Source organism: Neovison vison, chromosome 1 (genome assembly GCF_020171115.1).
Source record: "Neovison vison isolate M4711 chromosome 1, ASM_NN_V1, whole genome shotgun sequence".
Lineage (NCBI taxonomy): Eukaryota > Metazoa > Chordata > Mammalia > Carnivora > Mustelidae > Neogale > Neogale vison.
In genome coordinates, this window is record NC_058091.1 from 98,643,463 (window position 1) to 98,667,616 (window position 24,154).

At 48.0% G+C, this 24,154-nt stretch overlaps 1 protein-coding gene across 1 annotated transcript in view; it reads right to left on the reverse strand.

Annotated features, from left to right (window-relative positions):
* Nucleotides 1–24,154, reverse strand: part of TRAM2 (translocation associated membrane protein 2) — an 82,069-nt gene that overhangs the window by 35,415 nt on the left and 22,500 nt on the right. Inside the window, exon 2 of the mRNA XM_044252850.1 lies at nucleotides 4,752–4,815. Within this exon, the coding sequence (XP_044108785.1) occupies nucleotides 4,752–4,815 (64 nt within the window). The remainder of the gene's footprint in view (nucleotides 1–4,751; nucleotides 4,816–24,154) is intronic.

Consider the following 24,154-nt stretch of genomic DNA (forward strand, 5'->3'; position numbering starts at 1 on the left):
AAAAAAAAAAAAAACTTCTGCACACCCAAGGAAATAGTCCACAAAACAAAAAGACAGCCTACAGAATGCAAAAAGATACTTGCAAATGATCTATCTGGTAAGGGGCTAATATCTAACATATGTAAAGAACTCCTACAACTCCATGCCAAAAAGCCGAATAATCTAATTGAAAATGCATAGTCAACCTGAACAGATATGTTTCCAAAGAAGACATACAGATGGCCAACAGACAGGTGGAAAGTAACTCAACATCACTCATCATCAGGGAAATGCAAACCAGTACAACAAGAATACCTCACACTTGTCAGAATGGTTAGACTCAGACAGAAAACTAACAGGTGTTGGTGAGGATGTGGAGAACAGGGAACCCACATGCACTGCCAGTGGGAATGTAAATTGGTCCAACCAATGTGGAAAACAGCATGGAGTTTCCTCAAAAAATTAAAAATAGAAATGCCATAGACCCAATAATTCTACTACTGGATATTTACCCAAAGAAAGAGAAAACACTCACTCAAAAAGACAAGATGCATCCCTTTGTTTACTACAGCATTATTTATAGTTGCTGAGACATAGAAGCAACCAAAGTGTTCATCCATGAATAAGGAAGATGTGGTGCATGTGTGCGTGTGTGTGTGTGTGTGTCTATACAAACACAGAATATATAGAGAGAACAGAATATTACACAGCCATAAAAAAGGATGAGATCCTGCCATATACAACAACAAGGATGGATCTAGAAGGTAATACATTAAGTGATATAAATCAGAGAAAGACAATACCATATAAGTTCACTTATATGTAGAATCTAAAAAACCAAAGGAAATGAATAAACAAAAAGCAGAATCAAGGGCTCTTAGGTAGCTCAGTCAGTTAAACGTCTTGACTCCTGATCTCAGCTCAGGACTTGATTTCCAGGTTGTAAGTTCAAGACCCATGTTGGGCTCCACACTAGGCAAGGAGCCTACTTTAAGGAAAAAAAAAAAAAAAGGGAAGAAGAAGATGAGGAAGAAGGAAAAAAAAGGAAAAAAAAAAAAGGCAGAATCAGTCCTATAAATACAGAGAACAAACTGTATTGTTCTCTGATGGTTGCCAGAAGGGAGAAGGGGAAGAGGATGGGCAAAATGGGGGGAGGTGTAGGGAAGATATAGGCTTCTAGTTACGGAATGAGTAAGTCACAGGAATGAAAAGCATAGCATAAGGAATATAGTCAGAGATATTGTAACAACACTGGTGACAGACTATAGCTAGACTTGTGGTAAGCCCAGCAAAATGTATAAACTTGTCTATTCACTAACTTGTACACCTGAAACTAATGTAACATTGTATGTCAGTTCTACCCAAATAAAAAAATTGAAAATGAAAATTAAAAACTTTATGTCACTTCACTCTTCTTGCTTCTTCATGGTTTCTGAGAACTCGGAATTCTTACTGCTTTGTTCATCGATTGTTTTTTAATAAAAATTCCAGACTGTTTTTTAATTAAAATTTTAAAAAAATTTTCTTAAAAAAAGAGAAAGAAATCAGAAATGTTTTATAAATTACTTAATCCCCAGGACTTGCAATCAAGGAGGCACATACACATTTGTCTGGATTGACTGATCAATTCATTAATTATTTAAAACAAACAAATGAGGGGTGCCTGGGTGCCTCAGTTAGTTAAGTGTCTGACTCTTGATTCCAGGCTCAGGTCTTGATTCCATAAAGACTCTTGATTCCAGTTCAGGGTCCTGGGATTGAGTTCTGTGTCAGGCTTCAGGCTCAGCTGGGAGTCCGCTTGAGGATTCTCTCTCTCTCCCTCTCCCTCTGCCCCTCCCCCTGCCTCTCTTTCTCTCTCTCTCACTCTCTTAAGTAAATAAATAAATCTTTAAAACAAAGCAAAAAAATAAATGAGAGCATGATATGATCAATGGTGGCATACCTCCAAATCCTGGCGGGAAGCACTTCATGCTCAGAGGGTCCAGGTTCATCCCTGGAGCCAGAAGTCTACCTTCTCATCCCAGTGGGAGACAGGTTCTTTTAGGATATCACTTGCCTGCTAATTTCTCTGGGAATGTTTCAAACTCAAAAATCAACTCTCTGCTTGTGATCTGGCTTTACACACACAGGCATATCTCATTTTATGGCCCTTTGCAGACACTGCTTTTTTTTTTTTTTTTTTTTTAAACACATTGAAGGGTTAATGTGTTTAACCCTGTGTCAGGCAAGTGTGTTGGTGCCATTTTCCCAACAGCATTTGCTCACTTGCCTCTGTGTCACATTTTGGTAACTCTAAAACTATTTCAAAGGCTTTTGTTATTATTATGTTTGCGGCGATCATCTGTGATCAGAGATTATAACTCCCTGAAGGCTCAGATGGTGGCTAGCATTTGTTAGCAAGAAACTACTTTTTACTTAAGGTGCATACTCTGCTTTCTAGACTTCATGCTACTGCACACTTAACAGGCTACAGGAGAGTGTAGACACAGCTTTTATATGCACGGGGAAACCAAAACATTCATCGGATTTGCTTTATGGCACTATTCATTTTACAACGGTGGTCTGGAACCGAACCCACAGTATCTCCGAGGCCCTTCCTACAATAAAAGCATGCTCTGGTCACCCGCGCGTCAGCTCCTAGAGTCCTCAGGATCATGCTTTCTCATGCTAAATTAATAAAGCAGTGTTGGGTTATGATCTGGCATCCAATATAAATGGACTTCTGGGAGAAGTGCAATGAAAATACCAATACAACATCTGATAGCTGGATCTCTTTATAAATTAATACACTGGCATTCTGACACTAAAAAAAGAAAAGGCCTGTCCATTTTAAATTTGAAAAAAAAAAAAAAAACCAACCCTAAAAACTTAGGACTTATGGGTCACAAGAATTAGATGACAGAGGGTATTCTGACAATGCATATATAAAACCTTTAAAATGTACCTAGTACTTGACCCTGAAATTCCAGTAATAGGAATGTATCCTGAAAAATAATCATAAATGCACATTAAAATTTAGTCTCAAGGATGTTTATAGTGGCAGTGTTTAAAACAGAAGCTGGAAACTTAAATATCCAATAACACAGGATTGAACAGATAATCTGTGGTAATCCCTATTAAGAAATACTCTGCAGTTTTTCAAATATTTTACTGAACAGAATAATAATTAATGGCATGGGAAGAAGGCTCATCATCTACTAAAAGCAAAAATAGTGGGTTATGAATCATAGTCAACTGTGGTGGTTAGTTGGGTGATGGTGTCCTGTGTGATTTTTATCTTCCTATGTTTATCCGCATTTTATAAATTTCCTCGGAGTGTCACATGTCACATACATGTATTTTGAAAAAGGTTTCTATACAAAAGTAGATTTCAACCCATCACAAAAGGACAAATACTATATGATTCCACCTACATAAACTACCTAGAGTCATCAGATTTCATAGTGGCAGGAAGTAGCGTGGAAGTTGTGGGAAGCTGAAGGGCAGGGGGTGGGGTGAGGAGCTACTGCTTAATGAGTCCGGAGCGTCCGCGTGGCGAGACAAAGAGAGTTCTGGAGATGGACAGTGGTGACGGGTGCACAATGTGAATGTGCTTAACGCCCCTGGACTTACACTTAGAAAGGGTTATAAAACGATGGTAAATTGTGTGTTATGGGTGTTTTAGCACAACTTTCTTAAAAAACAGGGAAAAAAGGGGACGCCCGGGTGGCTCAGTTGGTTAGGCATCTGACTCTTGATTTCAGCTCCGGTCACAACCTTTGGGCCCTGGGATGGAGACCCGAGTTGTTGGGCTCCACTCAGCAGGAGCTGAGCTGCTGCTTGAATTCTCTCTCCTTCTCCCTCCCTCTGCCCCTCCCCCTGCTCATGCTCCAGTGCTCTCTCTCGCTCACTCTCCTTCTCGCTCTCTCCCTCTCTCAAGTAAATCTTTAAAAAAGGGGAGAAAAGCTAAATGCTTTTTTTAAGTTAGTAAATCATATGGACCTCTGGATCTAGAGGCAACTGAGGTACTAGGATTTTCAGGAGACAGGAATAGCTCGGGTAACACTGTGTTCTGACTTTACTTCAATTTTAATAAAAGAGCTGAGGGACAGGAGCAGAGAAGGCGTAATCGGACCTCAGACCACACGGCACCGAGTGCGACAACCCTCCCTGCCTGCCAGGGCTGGAGTGCGCCAGGGACGAGGAAGCATTGGCCTTGTTTCCTCACCATCTGCACTGGCCATGGGGCTCCTGTCTCTCCTTTCCTGAGCATGGAGTTCTCCTCCTCTCTCTCTAGTGCCCCACAGCTTGACTCTCAAATAAGGGAATGGATCGGGCTGCCCCAAAGCCCAGTTTCCCCGAGTCTACATCCTCTGGAGGCCATGGGATAAGGGACTGCCCCCAGAATCCTTCAGCGAGTCACTGGGAGAGTCAGGCAAAGAAGAGATTCTCCTCTTGAAGACAACATGATTCCCCTCTGTACCAATGAAGAAAGAACTAGATTCAGCAAACAGAAATTCCTCCTGTATTCACCGAGAGGCTGCCCAGCACTCTGCTACTGGAAGAGGGGTGCAGTGCCCGGTTCCTGATGGTGGGACCTGAGGGGCCTGAGAGGGCAGAGGCCTGGGCCGAGGGCTGCACGTGGCTTGAGGCTGTCTCTTAGCAGAGCTAGGATGTGGGAGGCTGAGCTTTAACAGCTAAGAAGACCCTGCATGCACACTGGACCAGGAAGCTTTCCAAGGCCTTCCGAGTTCACGGGGCCAGGGCAAGACGGGGACTCGTGCTTTTCTTACCTGCTGTAGGCACGCTAACGTTATACTGAGGTAAAATAAATAGGAAGGCAGTCTTGGCGGTGACCTGTAAAAGAAAGGAAAAATGTTCCAATTCAGCTTCTTGGCCACGTCAAAAGAAACACAGGGATCCTGCTACCAGCCCCCGGGGTCCTTTCTGTTTGCATCTCAGACCTGAAGGCCTGTCCTATCACAAAAGGTAGAACTGTTTGTTTGTTTGCTTCCCTGTGTTCCGCCTCCCAGTGCCTGTACTAAAAACAAACAAAACAACAACAGGGGGCGTTGGGCGGTATCTAGGCTTGTACTTGCTGCAGATAAAACCACACGCTGAGAGCTCGGAGGCTAAGCGCACAGACCCGCCTGCCATCCATTCAAGTATTGAGTAAGACAGTCCTAGGCTCGGGCGCTGTGGAAGACAGGAACAGGTAGAAAATGACTCCGACTTCAAGAAGTTTCCATGGAGCTGAGGTGTCCCCGGCATGCTGGTTACATGCTGGCCAGCAGCCCCAGAAGTCGACACCTGAGCTTCGGAAACCGAGAACTGCAGCTGCGAAGTTCACATCCACCGTGCCGGGCGGGGGGGGGGGTGTCCCAGGCAAGACGGAACACCCCACGCAGCTGGTTGTTTATTTCGAAAGCTGCCTTGAAAATCTCACTTGGGCTGTGCCTGGTTTAGCCTGCCACCTGGCTGTTACCTGCCAAATCAGTACTCGAGCAACTTGGTCTGAAGGAAGAGCGGACCGAATGCGGGGATTCAAAGCTTGGACTTACGGATCGAAATGGACTACCTGGGTTCACATGCAGCCTCTGCCATGAGCGAGGGGTGTGAACTTGCACCCTGAGCCTCGGTCTCCCTGTCCACAAAATCAGGGACATCCGTGGTCCTCCAGCTGCTCTGGGTGGCACTGGCCCAGCTGCTAGTGCGGTTTCAGGCTCCCCAGATGTTTCCGATGTGCAGCTGGGGCTCAGAAGCACCACCCACACTGTTCCGAAGCAGGGGAGGACGCCCCGGGTACACCTCAGCAATGACTGACTGCTTCTCCTCTAAACAAAAAGGTCTGAAGCCTGTACTGTGGGGGTGGGGGAGCACACTGGGCACAGCAAAAAGCAGCGTGGAACTGAGTGAGTGACACACTGCAGACCCTCCCGGGCTGGACTCTCAACACACCCAGGAGGAGGGGACTGTGCTCGGCCACTCTCCCGACACCAAGCCCTACGGCTCTGCAGCGAGGTGTCCTTTGCTCTTTGTCCACAGCAATGCGGGAGGCTTCGCATGTGTTTGTGCTGTTGTCTGGGACGTGCTCGGTCATGCTCACAGGGAAAAAGTCAAATGAGACTAGGGATAAGAAGGTGTTCTGGAAAACACAAAGCCCTATCCGAACGCACAGGTTTTCCCCCGCCTCCACCCCAAAAGCTTCCTACTGTGGTCCACAAGACCTTTTTCAGGGGGCTCCCAACCGCCCTTCTAGTCCAACTGCCTGTGTTTCTTTAGAACAGATGGACACTGTTTCTGCCAAAATGTGCTACTCACTACTTCCTTTTGGGGGTTTTAGTCCCTTGCACTTTGTATCCTACTTCCGTTACACTCCCCCCTCCGACACACATACACACACACACACACACCACCTAATCCTATTGATCAGAATCTGATTTATCCGTCATAACCCAGCTCACCTGCAGCCCCTCCGTGAAGCCTTCCCTAACTGCTCACGGAGTCCGAGGACACCTTCTACTGGAGGCACCTTGAGCTGTGGCCCCCACACCACCCTCTCTGTCTCCTCCTCGTATTTCTCCTCACGTGCCACTCCCTGCACAAAGGGACTAACCCAGACGGGAAGGGCTCAGGAACCACTCCATGGGCAAGACGGAGAATGGAAAGCTGAGTCTGGGCTGGCTTGCTTCACTCAGCTGTTCTGTTCCCACTCTTTCACGAGAGCTGCCTCACTGCCATCACTCTGGCCGTCCTCTCTGTCACTGTGCTTATCACCCCCAGGATCCTTCTTGACACCTTCTGGGTGCTAACCCACCACATGCCATCATGCCATCATGAAGCCCCTCCCCCACCACCACTGTAGGAACGGAGGGTCCCCTCCTGAGCTCCACTCCTGTTGGGCATCCTTGACCCAACTGCCTCTGTACTGTCTGCCATGACTCCTCTGAGGGTAAGCCTTGTCTTCTGAGGCTGACAGCCCTGCGAGAGAAGACGTGGGAGCCAGAGGAAGTGGGAGAAGGGAAGAGAGAGAAGGAAGGCAGACAAGAAGAAAGTATTGACTAACTACTGCACGTGTTCTAGGCACAAATCTCCATTCAGTTTCATCCGGGAAACACACCCATCTTTTAAGTTCGTGGGATAGAGTGGGCCTCCACTGAGCCTCCAGTGAGCTTTTGGCTGACCAGCATTCCCCGCTTCCTGAAGGCACCAGCATTTCCTGGGGAAACACCTCTCCCCAGCTGTGTGTGCGTGTGTATTTGTGTCCATGCATGTGTGTGTTTGGGGGAGGCAGTCACTCTGCTGACCAGCTTCCTCCTGGAAGGTTGACAGGGCCACAGTCTCCCCCCAGGACAGAAGACCAGTCAATCAGACACTTTATCCTGGACTCTGTATTTGGGGCAGGAATGGAGGAACGGGCTGGTCAGTGCCGTGTGCCTACCCAGATGCTTCCTCTGCAGTTCCCACAGCCCTGCCCTGGAGCACCCCAGAGTCCCATCAATGGTGCAAACCCCCAGAGAGCCTCCTTAAGTTGGCCAGAGTCCATTTCTGTGATACAGTATAGTTCCTTTAGTAGAGTCCTGGTGTTCAACTCCAGCTGGCACATTCGAATCCCTGGGAAGCTTTTAAAATCTCTATGCCTGGGTCACCACTAGCCCACCAAATCTGACCCTCTGGGGCACCAGTCCAGAGCTCTCCCATGGGCAACCAAGTCTGTAAGCCACTTGGGCAGAGACTAGCCCTCACCATCTTCTTGGGGCAAGCCCAGCAGTCCAGTCTCTGTCTTGGAACTTGTCCTGTGCCCTTCACAGAATTTAACTAATTTATGTCTTAAGTACATTTTTATTTTAATTTCTAAAGAAATACACACACTGAAAGCACTGAACAATTCGGGAATACGTAAGAACCTCACATCCCCTCTGCGTTCTTTGCTTTCCTCCCTTCCGCAGCCCATACTGACGTCTCCCTCCATACGTCTGACGCCAGCTCTCTGAGAGCTCTTCCTACGCGTGTGTCCATTCGGGATTCATTTCATTTTATTTTTCACATTATGACTTGAGCTGTGTTTATGTAACTTGTCCCAAGGGATAAAAGAGTGAAAAAAATGCGAAAGGAGCTACACCTTATAAGTAGCATTTAAATCACATTTTTAGCTCTGTCAGCGAAACAGTTACTGCAGGATCCTATAGGCCAAAATACAAATCTCAACATATATCAAGGTATGTGAATACAGTTAGCTACGTGGAAAACGTTAGGTCAACTTCCGTTGACTTGTGTCAATATACAAACACCTGGGAATATAATAAAAACTTCCTGACACATCCTAGCATTTTCATTAGATTTTCCACAGATTCACCAATATTGGACACCAAAAAGCTCAGCTAAATAAGACAGGATCGGATGGTGTATATAAATGTATATAAATCCGCTACTCTAACTCCTGAAAGAATCCTCCCACTTTTTTTTCTTGAGGAAGACAGACATTTGGTGTACGGGCTCTACCTGTGTTCTTTCCCTAGCCCTGACAGCCACATCTTGTTGTTCACATTAGTTCTGTTCAATGAAGTCACTGGACACTGGGTTAGTGGAAATACATGGGAATACATGGTCTCTGGTCACAACATTTCCATCAACCCAACAATATACAACCTTGCTTATGCGTGGTTTTGTTTAGAGATGCTGTATTTAGGGGCACCTGGGTGGCTCAGTCGTTAAGCGTCTGCCTTCGGCTCAGGTCATGGTCCCAGGGTCCTGGGATTGAGCCCTGCATCGGGCTCTCTGCTCAGCGGGAAGCCTGCTTCCTCCTCTCCCGCTCCCCCTGCTTATGTTCCCTCTCTCGCTGTGCGTCTCTCTCTGTCAAATAAATAAATAAAATCTTAAAAAAAATAAAGATGTTCTATTTAATATATACAGCTGAAGAGTGAACACTGAACCCACGTGCAACAGCACCACGATTCACGCCTACTGAGGTTGATCTAACACAAGTATGTTCTCGGTGGGGCATACGGGAGCCTCCTCATGCTTATCAACGATAGATAGCACTCGAGCACCCAGGCTGAGAACCATTTTAAACAGCAAAATCAGCAACGAAACACATGAAAATGCAAAAAAAAAAAGGGGGGGGCATAAATAGACCACAAAAAGGACACTTGCTTACAACAGGAGGGCTGAAACTAGAAGGCAAGCCATCAAGCCATCATCTTGCTTGACTTCAGCTGGGAACGTGCTTGTGCGGGTGACTCAAAGTTTCCACTGCGGTGTGCATGTCCACAAATGACTACAGAATCGCCCAGTGCTGACTGCAGAGTCACAGATAAATTTTAGGGAGTAGGTGCATCGGCAGACACGAAATGTGTGAAGGGTGAGGATCGACTGTGTTGGGACAGACCTGACTGCCAGCTGCACAAGGACCAAGATATTTTCCTTTGCAACGCCTTTCTGAAGTATAATTTGCACACTATAAAATTTACCCATTGTAGTATACAGCTTCATGGGGTTTATCCTTATTTCTTTTTAAATTCTCCCTCCACTGCAAGAGAAGTACGAGGGAAGTGGGGGTCTTACTTGTCTCAATTAGCTTCGATCCATAGCCTGAAGTAGGGCCTAGGACACAACCAGCACTTAGTAAGTGCCTGTTAAATGAATACAGCGATTCAACAGGGGAGCCAGGATTGTGCCTGTCATCTGCCCCCATTTACGCTCGGGTCATGTCCTTTCTCCTCCCCCATCCCTGGGTCCCCAGTGCTGGGCCTGTCATAGGGTATCTTGTAAATACCTATTTGATGAACTAACACTGCAAGCAGCTGTAATAGTAACCACAGATGAATGCTTAACAAATGTTTTCTGAACATGAGTCTCACAGAATAGGATCTAGGATTCTGATTAAGGCAAAAACACCAAATTCCAGTATTTTTCCATCCCCAAGCCCCAGGCAGCAGCAGGAGAAACCATTCTGGGCCATACACCTTCTCCGTCGGCAGCTGTGCTTGCTTCCACTTTACTACGTCTCAGCCAGCTGATGTCAGTTTCCTAGCTTTACAGATGAAGAAGATCAATGTGCGGCCCCGACACACACAGAGGCCTCCCGACACCTCACAGCTTTATAAGCAGAAAAGGCACGTTCAGTTTGACTCTTAAAAAATGTGTCCCCAAAACAGATTTAGGATATACACAGTAGGGCACATAAAACAGAACAGCAGCATGAAAGAGAAGCAGGAGAGGACCAAAAACTATCTACTAGAGGCAAAGAGGAGGAAGAAGGAAAGAAGCTGATCCACAAAAATGCAGTCCAGGAATTCCTTCTCCTTGGCTAAGGGCAGCCAGAAATTCAGCTCAATGCTCTCCTGAAGCCCTCTGAAGGAATGAAGGCTCCTTCATTCACCATGTTCACTAATTTAAAAAACAAGACTACTCCAAAGAAGCAGTTCTATTTCTCCAGCATAAAAACTACTCTCTGTGCTTAAAAGGTCTCTGTGCAAAGGAGGTCCTTTGGCACCTCCAAAACCTCCCTCCATAACCCTCTGCCAACCTCAGACCAAGGACAGAGCAATGACCAAGTTCCCCTCCCGCAAGTTCTCGTTGGGTTCACAGAGCACGCGGGGCTGAGAAACAGGAGCCTATTAAAGATGTCATTCCAATTATTTCCCATCTCTCTATGGCTGTTTATAGGAAACATTATGGGGTTTAATAGCATTTTAAATGCCAGGCTCAGTGGGTGAAAGGTTAAAAGTGAAAATGTGCTAAGATGCTAATGCAAAGGGAGAACGCTAAATTATGTAGGAGGGGCCATATCTCCCTCCCTCCCTTCTCTCTCTCTCTCTCTCTCTCTCACACACACACACACACACACACACACACACAGAGCTTCATTGAACTTTTTCACTCAAACAGAGCGTCTAGCACAAAGACAGGGACTCTGAGCACATGACTATGAAGCCATAACAAAACTAAAACCAATCCATGTGCCATAGTCTCTTAGGGGGACACAGAGCTGAGCTCTTGCTTGCAAGGAGACCAGAGATGCTAGGCAAATAGCTGCTTCCAGCAAAGTATGCTGGACTTGGATTCCAGGCCCAGGTCTGCTCCGGGGCAGGGGGTGACCTCACAGGACCCCAATTTTCTCACCCATTCGCAACAACAGTTATGGCAGTTAATGTCATCAAGTGCTCGGTCAGCACCTGGCATGGTCCTACGGGCATTACCTAAATTATTGCATGGAATGCTCACAAGAGCTCTATAGGAGAGATACTAATAATATCCCCATTGTCCAGATAAGGTAGAAAGGACCAGGCCAAGTCAGGTAGAATAGATGTCCTGAAAGATCCTCTCTACCCTCAGCTCTTAAAGGCTATCACTTCTGGATCCCACTTCCCATCAACCCCCAGGAGCACAGCCTTACACAGACAACTTGGGGAGGTCCTCCCCCAAGTCTGAACCGTATTACTGCTCCTCCACCTTGTGGGGACGGGGCCTGGGTATCCCGTGTATCTGACAAAGCAAGGAAGCAAGGTCTCTTGAGCTTACCCGCCAGCCAGCCAGCCACAGACCCCATGCACACCTAGGCTCCCCGAATGCCCCAAACTGTTGTTTCTCCCATGCGAATTGAGATACAGGCACCAAAGATAAGAGAGAAGAAACGCAGTGAAAGCAAACTCATGGCTTTCCTCTTAGATAGCATTTCATCCTCGGGTTTGGCTGGTTCATTCCTTGGCAGACACAACCAAGCGTGGGCGCTTGGAAGAGGCTGGGCTGGAAGACCAACCACTGAGGACAGGAGAGGGTGTGAGGCCTGATTCATAGAAGCAACTCTGTTCCAACGGCTGCTGCCCAACGACCACCATTCCCACCTCGGGACTGGAACACAAGAAGCAGCATGTGGGGAACCCTGACCCCCTGAGGGACAGTGGGCTCGGAATCCTTCCTCCTGAGAAGTATATAGAGGGCCAAATGAAATGTCCTTATCCCCCAGCTCAGCCAAATGGGCTCAACTCAGACTTTCCCAACACTGATTTTGCATCTTGCTGCTAAGGCAGGAAAATTTCAGTCAGACAGGAAAACATTTGAAAGTTACGCCCAATTGGTGGGGAAGATTTTTTTTTTTTTTTTTTAAATAAAGAGTCTTTTAGCCCCTCTTTCCTGGAGCGTTTGTTCCCTGAGGCTCATGCTTCTGGAGAACCCCAGGAGTCCAGCTGGTCACCTACACACACATTTTTATGACCGGGACTCGATGTACCCGGTTTGTGGCCCCTTGGTCACTCAACAGAAGGCAGATACAGCTGGAACAAAGATGCTTTTCACTCCTGCTTTCTGAAATTCTCCGTTTGGGATGACCAGAAGCTGGCGGGGAGGGCCTGGTGCCTGAAACCAGGAGGCAGAATTCTGACAGTACCTTTCTGTGTGGTTTTTAGCAACGCCTAGAGATTCTGGTTTTCTCACTTGAGAAACTGCCTTGATAGAAGAATTTAGCAAAGCTACACAAACACACACACATGCCCGACAGATTCTCAACAAGCCCATGTTCACAAAGCTGAACAGACTTACCCTTAACAGTCACACTCCATATTGGATTAAAAAATGACAATGAGTACTTTTGAGAAAAGTCCATAATCAGAACAGCGATGATAAAATTATGTTACCTGATTTGCTATATGCATTGGTTCCAAGGTCTACATTTTATACTGGGATAAATGGGAATTTAGAAAGGGTCACTCAAAGAGTTTCAGAAATCTTTGAAGTTGGGCTTTTTAAAAAAAATGCATCTGAAGATTAAGTGTGTCATGCTATCCATCTCCCATTTGGGAAGTTAGTTATGTACTGAAACACAGGAGGGGGCCTGTGGGAAAACAGCTCTTCCCTACGGCCTTTATATCCACCACAGAACGATCACTTCAAGAGGACTGCATATTCAAGCAATCTATGTCTGCACAGGTTGAACTTGACCTATGAGATACTTACGGACAGCCTCAGATAACATACACACTTTCCCATGAAATGTATTTTCTCTCAAGGCCCTAACATACACTTCATCTACCTCCTCAAAAAAGATCCCTGGATCAATACTTCCAGTCTCCTATCTGACTACATACTTCAGTCTCCTCACCGCCCCCCATCCCAATACCTTTCCCCGCATTCAGATAGCATGGCATACTCATAAACAATGCCATGTGGAAGTTAAAAACTAAAGGAAAACAATGAAGCATGCACCCAAAATAATTGCTAAAATATCGGTATTCTTCAGAAGCATTTCTCTTGGGCTCCTTGGCAGAGTTCAGATCCCTGGCCACACCATGTATATTCCTAACACAGGAGTGAGTGAAATATTTTTAAACATGACCAAAAGCCACCTATTCAGAGAGAATATAAATATGAGAGAAATACACAATTAAAAATCAAAAAGGGGGGCACCTGAGTGGCTCAGTGGGTTAAGCCTCTGCCTTCGGCTCAGGTCATGATCCCAGGGTCCTGGGATCGAGCCCCGCATCGGGCTCTCTGCTCAGCAGGGATCCTGCTTCCTCCTCTCGCTCTCTCTGCCTGCCCCTCTGCCTACTTGTGATCTCTGTCTGTCAAATGAATGAATAAAAAAAAAAAAAATCAAAAAGGAAAAGGAAGAGGCTCTGGAGTGTGGGATTTCGGGCTGCAAGACTGGGTCCCATTTCAGACTAGACTGCAGAAGAGGGGCCCCTGCCAGGGACAAGATGTCTCCACCGCAGTTTTTCATGAAGCTTGAGCGCCACAAAGCAGGATGCACAAGGAGGGGGCAATTTGAATCGTCACAGATATGTCTACGACAGCAAGTCACTGATCTGATCGTTGCCCGTGGTCAAGAGTGTGCCAGGGAGAATCACCCCCAAGGCCCTTGGGGCAGTTCCTGGCATCTGGGAAATGAAAGGATTATCCAGGGGTTCTCAAGCCTGACAAGGCAGGGCCCAGGTGTATTTGCCTTCACCTGCTTGCTTATACTCAGGAAAGGAAAGAGGAGGCAGAAGGTGATCTCTCCGTGACAACCATTTGTAACTATTCTCTATCGCCTGGAAAGTTTCCTATTCAGAATGCCAGTTGTCAACCTCCATGTTTCGTCTGTAGAGCCAGCCATGGGGACTAGAGTTTGCTGGAAAAACGAACTGTGAGTTCACAGGGATGGAGTGAAGTAAAGCCATCTCCACGGGCCATAAACCAGGCCTGCCAAGGGGCCGACGGCTGATTCAACCCAGGAGTCTTTAGGTGCCTCCAGTTTTTTGTGTCGGGAGGCCTCAAGAGAGGCCCGGACTTGCTCAGCACATCCACCTCTGCCCATATTTAAACTGAGCACACCAGAGCTAGGAGGCAAATAAGTGAGGTTTTAAAATAAGCCATTCTGTAGGAATTTTAAACGTGTGATCTCTGCTGTCCCAGTTTCTGCACATCCTAACTCCACTGAGGGGTGAAAGAGATTAGGTGACGGGTGCCAGTCTAACGCCAGTAAGAACCATCCTCCTCCACACACGGCAAGGAGTGGAGCTCTGGCCAGGGAGCCCCCGCTATTGCCTCTTGATTCTGCGTCACCTTTGCTCCCTACCGTGCTCTGTGTCACAATGCCTCCCGATCCCATGGGACACACATCATAGCCCCATTCTGGCCTGGAATCCAGCCTGTTTTGCAGGGGTCTACAAAGACCGTCTAGGACCACCTGAATGACAGCACCTGATACATAGAATTTAATGATGATGATTTGATTCAAGTGGATTAAATCAAGGCCAAGAAGGTTAATGAAAAATGTCGAGCACTCAGATATCCCTATTCATCAGCAAATAACATTCACAGGGGATATTCCAAATCATCTGCAAAGTGGAACAGGAAAATAACAACATAAAAGGCAAGAGTTCCCAGAGAAACGTGCTACAGATAAACAGAAAATACTAATCTCACCCCAAAGTCATGGCCCAAGGTAAACACTACCCACACTGTGCCCCCAACCAATCCCTCCATACCCCTAAACCTAATAAGGTCTGGGCAAATATCAATACTTAGGTATAATGCCGTCTCTCCTACCCCCTACACCCCCCAATATACAGACATGTACATTACCACAGAACTCGTTTTACCAACAGAAAGTAGTATTTTAGGTGCATCTGTGGGGAGCAGTCAGTTGAGCATTGACTCTCGGTTTTGGCTACAGTGGTGATCTCGGGGTCATGGGATCAAGCCCCGCACTGGACTCCCGTGCTCAGCGCAGAGTCTCCTTGGGATTCTCTCACCCCCTGCCCCTCCCACCATGCTCTCTCTCAAATAAATAAATAAATCCCTAAAAAAAACAAACAAAGTAATATTGGGGCGCCTGGGTGGCTCGGTCATTAAGTGCCTGCCTTTGGCTCAGGTCATGATCCCGTGGTCCTGGGATTAAGCCCCACATCAGCCCCCCTGCTCAGCGGAAGCCTGCTTCTCCCTCTCCCACTCCCCCTGCTTATGTTCCCTCTCTCGCTGTGTCTCTCTCTGCCCAATAAATAAGCAAATATCTTTAAAAAAAAAAAAATACAAAGTAACATCTACAAATTGGGTGTGCTTTTTCTCTGTCCAGCCTCTCTGCACCCCAGGGGCCTGACTGTGACCCCACACGAGGTAAAGACAGTCCGGGAAGAAAACCATCCATCAGAGGGTAAGACTGGCTCCCTGTCTGAACTCACAGGGGATCCACAGGAGCTGACAGGATGCTACAGGCCCCTCATACAAGGCTTGATGTGGAACACCCCACTTGCTAATAAATCCAGGCCTTAGAACAAGAGCCAGGAGGCCAGGTGTCCCCCGCTGCGGGGCCCACTGGGCAACTCTCTTTCAGGGGGATACAAAAAGGAACAGGAACTGCCTGGGACACCAGCGACCTTAAGCCTTGGCCAAGAAACACAGATAATCTCCATGCAAGACAATCACACAGTGAGAGCTGATGGAGGGAAAAACACAGCCACACACAGACACACACCAAGTGGGAGGGAGAAAGGAAAGACTCCCTGCTAATAGGACCCTGAGCATGGGGGTGCGGGTCTGTTACTTTCACTCAGTTTGCCACTGCTCTGTCTGCCCTAGGCAGGAGCCAAGGCCATGCCCTGCAGAGGGCAGATTAAAGGACTATCCTCAAGTGCTCTTTCTGGGAAAGATGACAGATCCTATCTTCCTAAAACACTGCAGGCCTTGTTCTACAGTCCCCCATGACTCCCGAGTGCCTAGGAGAGAATCAAGCCCCTGCGTGGTTTCACAGGACCCACAGGTACCCCACTTCACCTTTCCAAGCTTCACCCCCTCCAAATCCTAGACACAAGAATGCCCCCTCCCCGTCCCACTCCAAACACCTATCCCAGGCAGGAAAGACAACACCCAAATGGGGAGCCCAGTCAGATAAGCCAGTATGTAAAATCTCACTTCCAACACAACAAAATGATCATTATTAGAGAGCGGAGTAGTACCCGTTATCTATGAGGGATATGTTCCAAGACCCCAACTGGATGCTTAAAATTGCAGACAGTACTGAACCCTCCATATACGATGTTTTTGCCTATACAAACCTATATGTCTATGCTATTAACTTATAAATCAGGCACAGTAAGAGATTAACAATAACTCATAATAAAACAGAAGAATTATAACGGGATGTAGATGAGTTATGTGAATGAGGTCTCTCTCAAAATATCTTAGTGTTCCGTACTCACCCCCCTTCTAGGGATGCTGTGAGATGGTAACATGCCAACTTAATGACATGAAGCGAGGGGAATGACGCGGGCCTTGTGACACAGCATCAGGCCATTACAGATGGTCTGACGGTCACCTGCTTCTGCACTGCAGTGGGCGGCAGCTAACAGAAACCACACAGATGGAGGGACTACTGCACACGCAAGCTGTTCAGCAGATGAGAGGGGGTCCCCTGACTGAAATGGGTCCTGAGTCCCCCACAATCACTCCGTTCCATGGAAAACATCACCAACAATGTTCTCTCTCACCTGTATCCTGAAGGGATCAATGGGCCAAGAGAAGACAGGAAAGGGGCTGCTTGCACTAAGGAGAAGTAGGGGAAATACGAGTCCCTGGAGAAACGAACGGTCTGTGTGTAGAAGGTGATGAGGCTGGAAAGCTGGCAGGAAACATGTCTATTAAGGGTCCTTTACGGCAGGTATAAAAACCGGACCTTATCCTACCTGCGGGAGGTGGAACGGGGAGATCTGCATTGCAGAGAGCACATCCCACTCCAGGTGTGGAGGTGGGCTAGGGTGGGGGAGGTGACCCAGAAAAGCTTAGGAAGGAGGTTGCTACAACAAGGGGTGACACAGGCCTGGGTGAAGGTCATGGCACAGGACAGTGATGGGTAATCTTTGGAAGATTCGATGGCACAATAAATTAAGGTATAAAAGTAGAGGGACTGAGCTAAGCCGGCAAGACATAGAGTTTGGGTGGGCGGGGAGGACATAAATTGTAGGTAAGTAAAGGGGAAGACTCAGGGTGTAAGAATGGTCTCAGATCAGGCTCGGGAAGCAGGCACACAAATGTATAATTTAAGTAAAACATGCAAGGTATCTGGATGGTTACACAAAGTATTATAGATGGTGGGGGCACCTGGGTGGCTCAGTCAGTTAAGCATCTGACGCTTGAGTTCAGCTCAGGTCATGATCTCAGGGTTGTGAGATCGAGCGCCATATGGAGCTCCACCCTCTGTGCTAGGCTCGGAGTCCGCTTAGATTTTCTCTCTCCTTCTCCCTCTGCCCCACCCCTCTGCACACACACATTCTCTCTCTAAAATAAATACATAAATCTTTTTTAAAAATGTTGTAGATGGTGGTATCACCAGCGAGAACAGCAGAAGTCCAGGGCTGGGGACTAAGAAGGACCAGCCAGAGGCCACAGGATACCCAGAGGCCCCCAGCAGCCAAGGGTGGCCAGCAGCAAGGAGTCAGTGCTCACCACGGGGAGGCCTTCAGGGAGAGAGAACAAGTCAACTTGGGGCTGAGATGCAGGCTGCACAGCGGGAGGGTAGGGGGTGGGAGGGCTGGGGGGCAGCAGTCTATCTGTCTTAGTTGTTTTTTTTTCCCAATGGGTCCCAAGCAGTGCTCAGCACACAGTGAGGTTTCAGTCAGTATTTGTGGAATGAATGAATGCATGAAGAGTCCATTAGATTTGGGGACCAGAAGGCAACAGGGGACTTTGGAGAATAAAAGTTACAGAAAAGGGGGCGGGGACGGAAGTCAGTGTGCGTAGGTGAATGTGAAGTGGAAGCGGGGAGACATTGGTCTGTACTGCATGTCTGGGTGACTGGGAGCTAGAGGGGAGGCTGGGGTGGGGAGGGGGCAGGGAGTCAGGGGACATGGTGGGAGATACTTAAACCTACAGGTGGTGAGGAGAAAGACCATGGAGAGAAGAGTGGTTGGGTATGCAGAAAAGTAGGGGGAACTGGAGAGGAATATATCAATCCAAGGGAAATTTCTTTAGGAAACAGCATCTAGAACCACAGGAGGGGGATGCTTGGGGGGGGGTGGTACTGGCCCTGACCAGGTTCCCCACCAGGGCCCACCCCTCCCGGTTCCCCAAGATCCCTGTTCCCTCTGATGCTCTGACAGCGTCTAGATACAAATACCAGACAGAGAGAAGATGTTCAATCAATGTGCCTTGAATCAATGTAAAAGTCAGAGAAAGGAAAACAGAAGGAAAGACTACTGAGAACTTGGTAGGGGAGAGCCAAAACCAAAATTAAAATCCCCCCCATTATATTCATGGTAGGACTAGAAAATGTTTCTGCCCTCTATTTAATCAATTATTTTTGTTAAGATTATTTATTTGAGAGATAGAGGGAGGAGAGGAGAGGAGAGAAAGAGAAAGAAAGTACATGCTCCTACGTAGGGGGAAGAAGGGGGAAAGATCTCAAGCAGACTCCTGGCTGAGCACGGAGCCCAACCCGGGATCGATCCCACCACCCTGAGACCCCACGACCCTGAGATCATGACTGAAGCATAAATCAAGAATCAGATGCTCAACAGACTGAGCCACCCATGAGCCCCAAATCAATTCCTCTGAACCAGAGCTACAGTGTTACTCTCCATGGCCATAACTTTACTTTTCATTCATCTCCCAAGAGGGAGAGGCCAGGCCGCCTGGATGGATTGATGAGGATGGCTGTCCTATAGGCTTCCAGGGAGTAAAGGTTACAGTGCTGGCTAGAAGGCCAGGAAGAGGCCTCTGGCTTCCTATCATTGCATCAGTCTGCACGGTCTCTGGCCAGGCTGATGGGGCTCTTGGAATCAGAACTCACAGACACACAGATAAGCGTCTGGCTGTGGGCCAGGGTCCATGTTCTGAGACCTGCAGTGGCTGCAGTCACAGACACAGGGGTGATTCGGGGCTCTTTCCTGGATCTTATAATGGCCCCACCAGGTTTTCTAAATGGATGTGTCAAGGAAAGCAGTGTGTGTTTTGGGGGGGGTGGGTGCCCATGCATGTATGCATGTGTACACACACAAACACACACATACACGTGAGCTAAGCTAGCTGCTAAAACATTTTTTTTTCACACTCCAGAAACATGTCTTTGCTTAGCAACATCTCCAGCAAAACAGAATTTTAAAATATATAAAATCAACCCTTCCATCAAAATATTCGAGTGCATGCTCGGGGCAAGGCACAGTGCTACAGGAGATAGAAAAACTCGGAAGACCCACTTCCTTCCCCCAGAGACCAAAATCAGGAGCTAGGTGATCCTAGCCCATCTAGGACTCATGTAGCCCAGCTCCCTTATTTCAGAAGGGATGAAACTGACCACCTTTTATTGACCATTTACTGTGAGCCAGGCAAGGCTGAGGCCCTTTATCCTCATGCAACCCTCAACACCCCTACAAAGAACAACTAATGTGAAAGATCTTATTAAATGCCAGGCATAAACCCCAAATGCAATTACCTCGTTTAACCTCCCACTCTAGAAACACTGCCGCTGGGTCTGATACTATTACTACTATTATTTACGGAGCTCCTACCGCATGCCAGGAGCTGCTTTAAACTCCTACAGAAACCATCTCATTTCACCCTCCCAGAGGCCATATGGTACCGAACAAGTGAGGCTCAGGAAGCGTAAGACACCTGCTCAAAGGCACACAGCTAGAAAGCCCAGACATGGAACTGGATCTCAAGATCCATCGGACTGTGATGCTGGAATTCTTAGCCACCATGCTGCCTGAGCAATGGCTCTAAAAACTCAGGATCAGAGCAAAACTTTGATCCATGAAAAGTGAGTTTTAAGACAAGATCAGGGCACAATTAGGCAAAGGACAAGGGAAGGCTCTCATCCTTTCTCAAGGCAGAGACTGCACCCCCAGGGTCCTTGGCACAAAGGAAGGACTCAACAAATATCAGTTACGTACTCTGGGTTTGGAGATTGATGAATATTCTCTGTGAAGACTTCTGGGAGGGACTGAGCTAAGCCGGCAAGACAAAGAGTTTGGGGGGGGGCGGGTAGACATAAATTGTAGGTAAGTAAAGGGGAAGACTCAGGGTTAGAACAGTGTCATTACTGTGCTGAGAAAATACAGGAGGAGGGTTCCAGATGGAACCTTCCAGCTGAATGTGTTCATGGGAGTTTGGGGGGACCATCCACTGTGCAGGCCAACTTTGGATCTCAGCCATCCTCATCTGTTTCAAACAAGCCTAAAATGGGACGAGGGAGGGAAATCTGGCCATCACACTCCTTAAAGCTTTTATCCATTCATCCATCCATCCATTCATTTATTGTAAAAGCTACTACGCCCCAACGTCAACTGTCTCCATCTACTGAGTTCATCGATGGAGATGTGCCTATTCCAGCCCAATGTGCATTTCAAAACCATGCTTCCCCAAACCACTCAAGCCCATATAAAGAAACAGTTGCTTCCCTCAAAGTAAGGGAGGCAACACCGTAGCATAAAGATTCAAACACTTTATTTCCAGCCACAAAACTCTAAAAGCTGCCCCATATTTCATAATTTACCAATTAAATTTTATCAGTTACCTAATGGACAAGAGAGTCTGAGCTCCTCCAAGTGAAACTGTTAAGAAAGTAATTTCCTGTTGGATACCAATATTCAAAGACTAGTGGTAACTGGACAGGGCGATTAGAATTCCATTAATGCTACACTGGAAACTCCTCTTGATCCCTAAGGGCAGAGCGTGCAAAGCACTGGGGTAAGAGAAGGAAATGGGTTTAAGTGGTACTTGAGTATTATCTGAGCTAACCGCAAAAGATGGAAGTAAAGGCATTTGATGTACTGTGAATTTAAGAAGCAAGGGCAATCCCGGTCTCACGAGAGACCAGGGCAATAAGTAACTGAAAGTAGACATGTCACGCAAATTGCCTTATTGAGATCAGGAAACATCTGTCCAGAAAGCCTGTTGTCAGACTTTGCCGTATATCAACAGCGTCAGTCTTGCTTTGCCACCTTTTCCGATTGCCTGTGGGTGTAAATGAGGCAGGATTCAAATAGGAAATAGAGGGTCTGTAAGTGCTCCTGGGCTGGACAATTCTCCACTTGCCCGTCCATGTCCATTCTCCATCCTGCCCAGTGCCCCAGAGCCGAGAGAGGATGACCTTTTCGGAGCACATCTACCGGCTTCCAGGACAGCTGGTTTCCCATGAATCCCAGAGGGCACGAGGAGGGTGCTCACAATCTGGCTGCCACCCTGCTGGGCAGATGTGTTCTAGATCCTGTTCTAGATCCAAGACCTGTTCCAGATCCAAGGTCCAGCCGCACTCCTTCAGTCGCAGCTCCTGGCATTATCTCTCCATTCATCCTCTCCTTCCCTCTGACATATTAGGAAGTTCTGTAACCACTCCTGGCCCTTCAGGCTTAGGGCTATCTTCCCCTTCTGCAAACCCTGGGGTGCTTTACCATCCCTCATTTGTCTCTCCTGATCGTGTCTATGCCCTTGTTAATAGTGCCCTCAATAACCTTTCTTTAATCACCCCATCTGTTTCCGGTGGGACCTGGACCGATGCAGTTATGCTTCTCAAATAAAAGACCTACTACAGACAGCACACGGGTAACAGTGAATCACCTCGATACAACCACTCGCAACAGGGCACTTCGACCCAGCAAAATTCTCTCCCAGACACACATGCTGGGACCACTCCACAGAAGACCAGCCCCTCCCTCCAGGCGAGTTGACTGCCACTTGCCCAGCGGTGCTGGCGACTAGATTTAGTGGGGCAGGACACGATGCCAATGGACTTTTCCCTGCCTCCTATCGAGACAACCCTCCTTGGGGCTCTGTGACCACCTGTCTGACAGTCGGCGGTGGGGAGGGCTTTACTATGGACAGAGGCCAACACAAGCCCTCGAAGACCACCTCCTCCCCCCACTCCCCGCCCACCTCAGGCTGCCTGAACAAATCCCATGCCTGGCATCACACCCACTGGGCCACAGAGCCTTGAGGACTGATAGTGGAAAATCACAGCCCCTGTGAGTGGGGACTGACTTTATACTGACAGATCGTGTCTCTTCTATAATACCTGACCTGCTCCAGTCAGGAATTGAAAGTTTCTTTGCCTTAGGTGCTCAAAGTGCCACCTATGGGTTCCTGAGACGGAAGGGACAAGCCAGGGAGCTTGAGGCCACTACCTCCTCTGACACATACAAAGAGACCCTTTTCCCTTCTATTTGTTCAGGATAGAGCAAGAATTGGAGTAAGGGTGGACATGATGGGGGGAAGGGGAATGAGGGAGGAGGGTGAGTCTGCAAACAAATGGGTCACTCATCTCTGGGATGTCTTTCTACCTTTTCCTACAGCTGAGTAGCCTGGGGGCAAGCTGTCTGCCAAGCTTCCCCGCCCCGTGTAAACAGTCTGGCACCAGCTGGGGTTTGGAATCTGCTGAGTCTCTGCCAGCTGGCGACCTGGAGATGGGTCAGATTAAAGGAATGTGTAATGAGGGAGGGGGTGAGAGGCAGAGGCCACATTTACACAGAGGGGGTCTGCAGGGGTCAGTAAGGCACCAGCCAAAGGGGGGCTCCGGAAATGGAAAAATAGGAAGGTGAGAAGAAAGGGGTTTCAATGTACCCAAGGCACCACGCCCTATCCCAATGTCCTCAGGCTGTTATGTTTCTTTCTTTTTTTCTTTTAAAAACTGACTTCTTTGTCCCCATCTTGGTCCCCACCCTCCCCCGCCAACATCTCCCAAACCAATTACACACAGCCCTTTGAAAGGTTTGCAGCTGCCTGCCGGAGAAGGCTCAGCGTGATCAGACAGCACAGACACTCAATCCTCCACGATCCCAGTTTGGGAACGTTAACACGGAAACTCAAGCCACGTGCTGACAAGCAGGCTCCGGGCCATGGTCGGCCCCAGCCGGAGGCCAGGCGCAGTGGGGGACACAGGAGCCAGCAGTCACAGGCAGCCATCCTGGTCTCTGGCCTGAAAGACAGACGCTTGGGGCTCCCTTATGTACAGCCCAGCAGGGGAAAGGGGAGCACAGCCCACCACACAAGACCACCAGGCCATGCGGGCCTTTCTGCCGCCCTGCAGAGCTCTGGCGCTGGGGGTGGACAAGAACAGACAAGGGAAAGTCCTGGTGGGCACTGGTGGCCACACCTGTTAGGAAGGCCCCCTGCAGCCCTCCTGACACACCTGCAGGTGTCAAACCCCAGATGGCTCTACATATTACTAAGAAGAGGAAGTCCGCAGCCCTGACGAGCAGAAGAGAAAAAGCCCTGGCAGGAGGCAGGAGACCCATTCTGGAGAAGCTCAGCCACAAACCAGATGTGGGGCTGCAGGCTGCTCCCATCCCCCTCACTGGGCCTCAGGGTTCTTAATTTTTAAAAGGGTGTTTGCAGAAGTTCCTTGGCTTCCACCGATTTTCTTCCACGCACTTCCAGGACGGGGATTCACCTCCGGATGCCGGATGCAGGGTTCAAGCCCAGGCCTTCTTGCTCCCCTGGAAATCCCTGCCACAGTGCTTGCTTCTGATCCAGTAACTCTCAAATCTACTCTCCCCCACTCATATCTTTCTCCCAGTGGACAGTCCTGCATCCCTACCAAAAGAGCAGGTGGCCAACTTCCATTTGGTACACCCAAATCAAACCTCGCATCTTTATCCCAAAAGTTGGTGCCCAGGAAGCATGCCTATTCCTGCCCATATCCTAGGCTGCCCATTATCCCTTACAGCCAACCACCTGGTGGCTTTTTCCTTTATTATTTTATTAAAGCCATTATCTCCACTCATGCTGC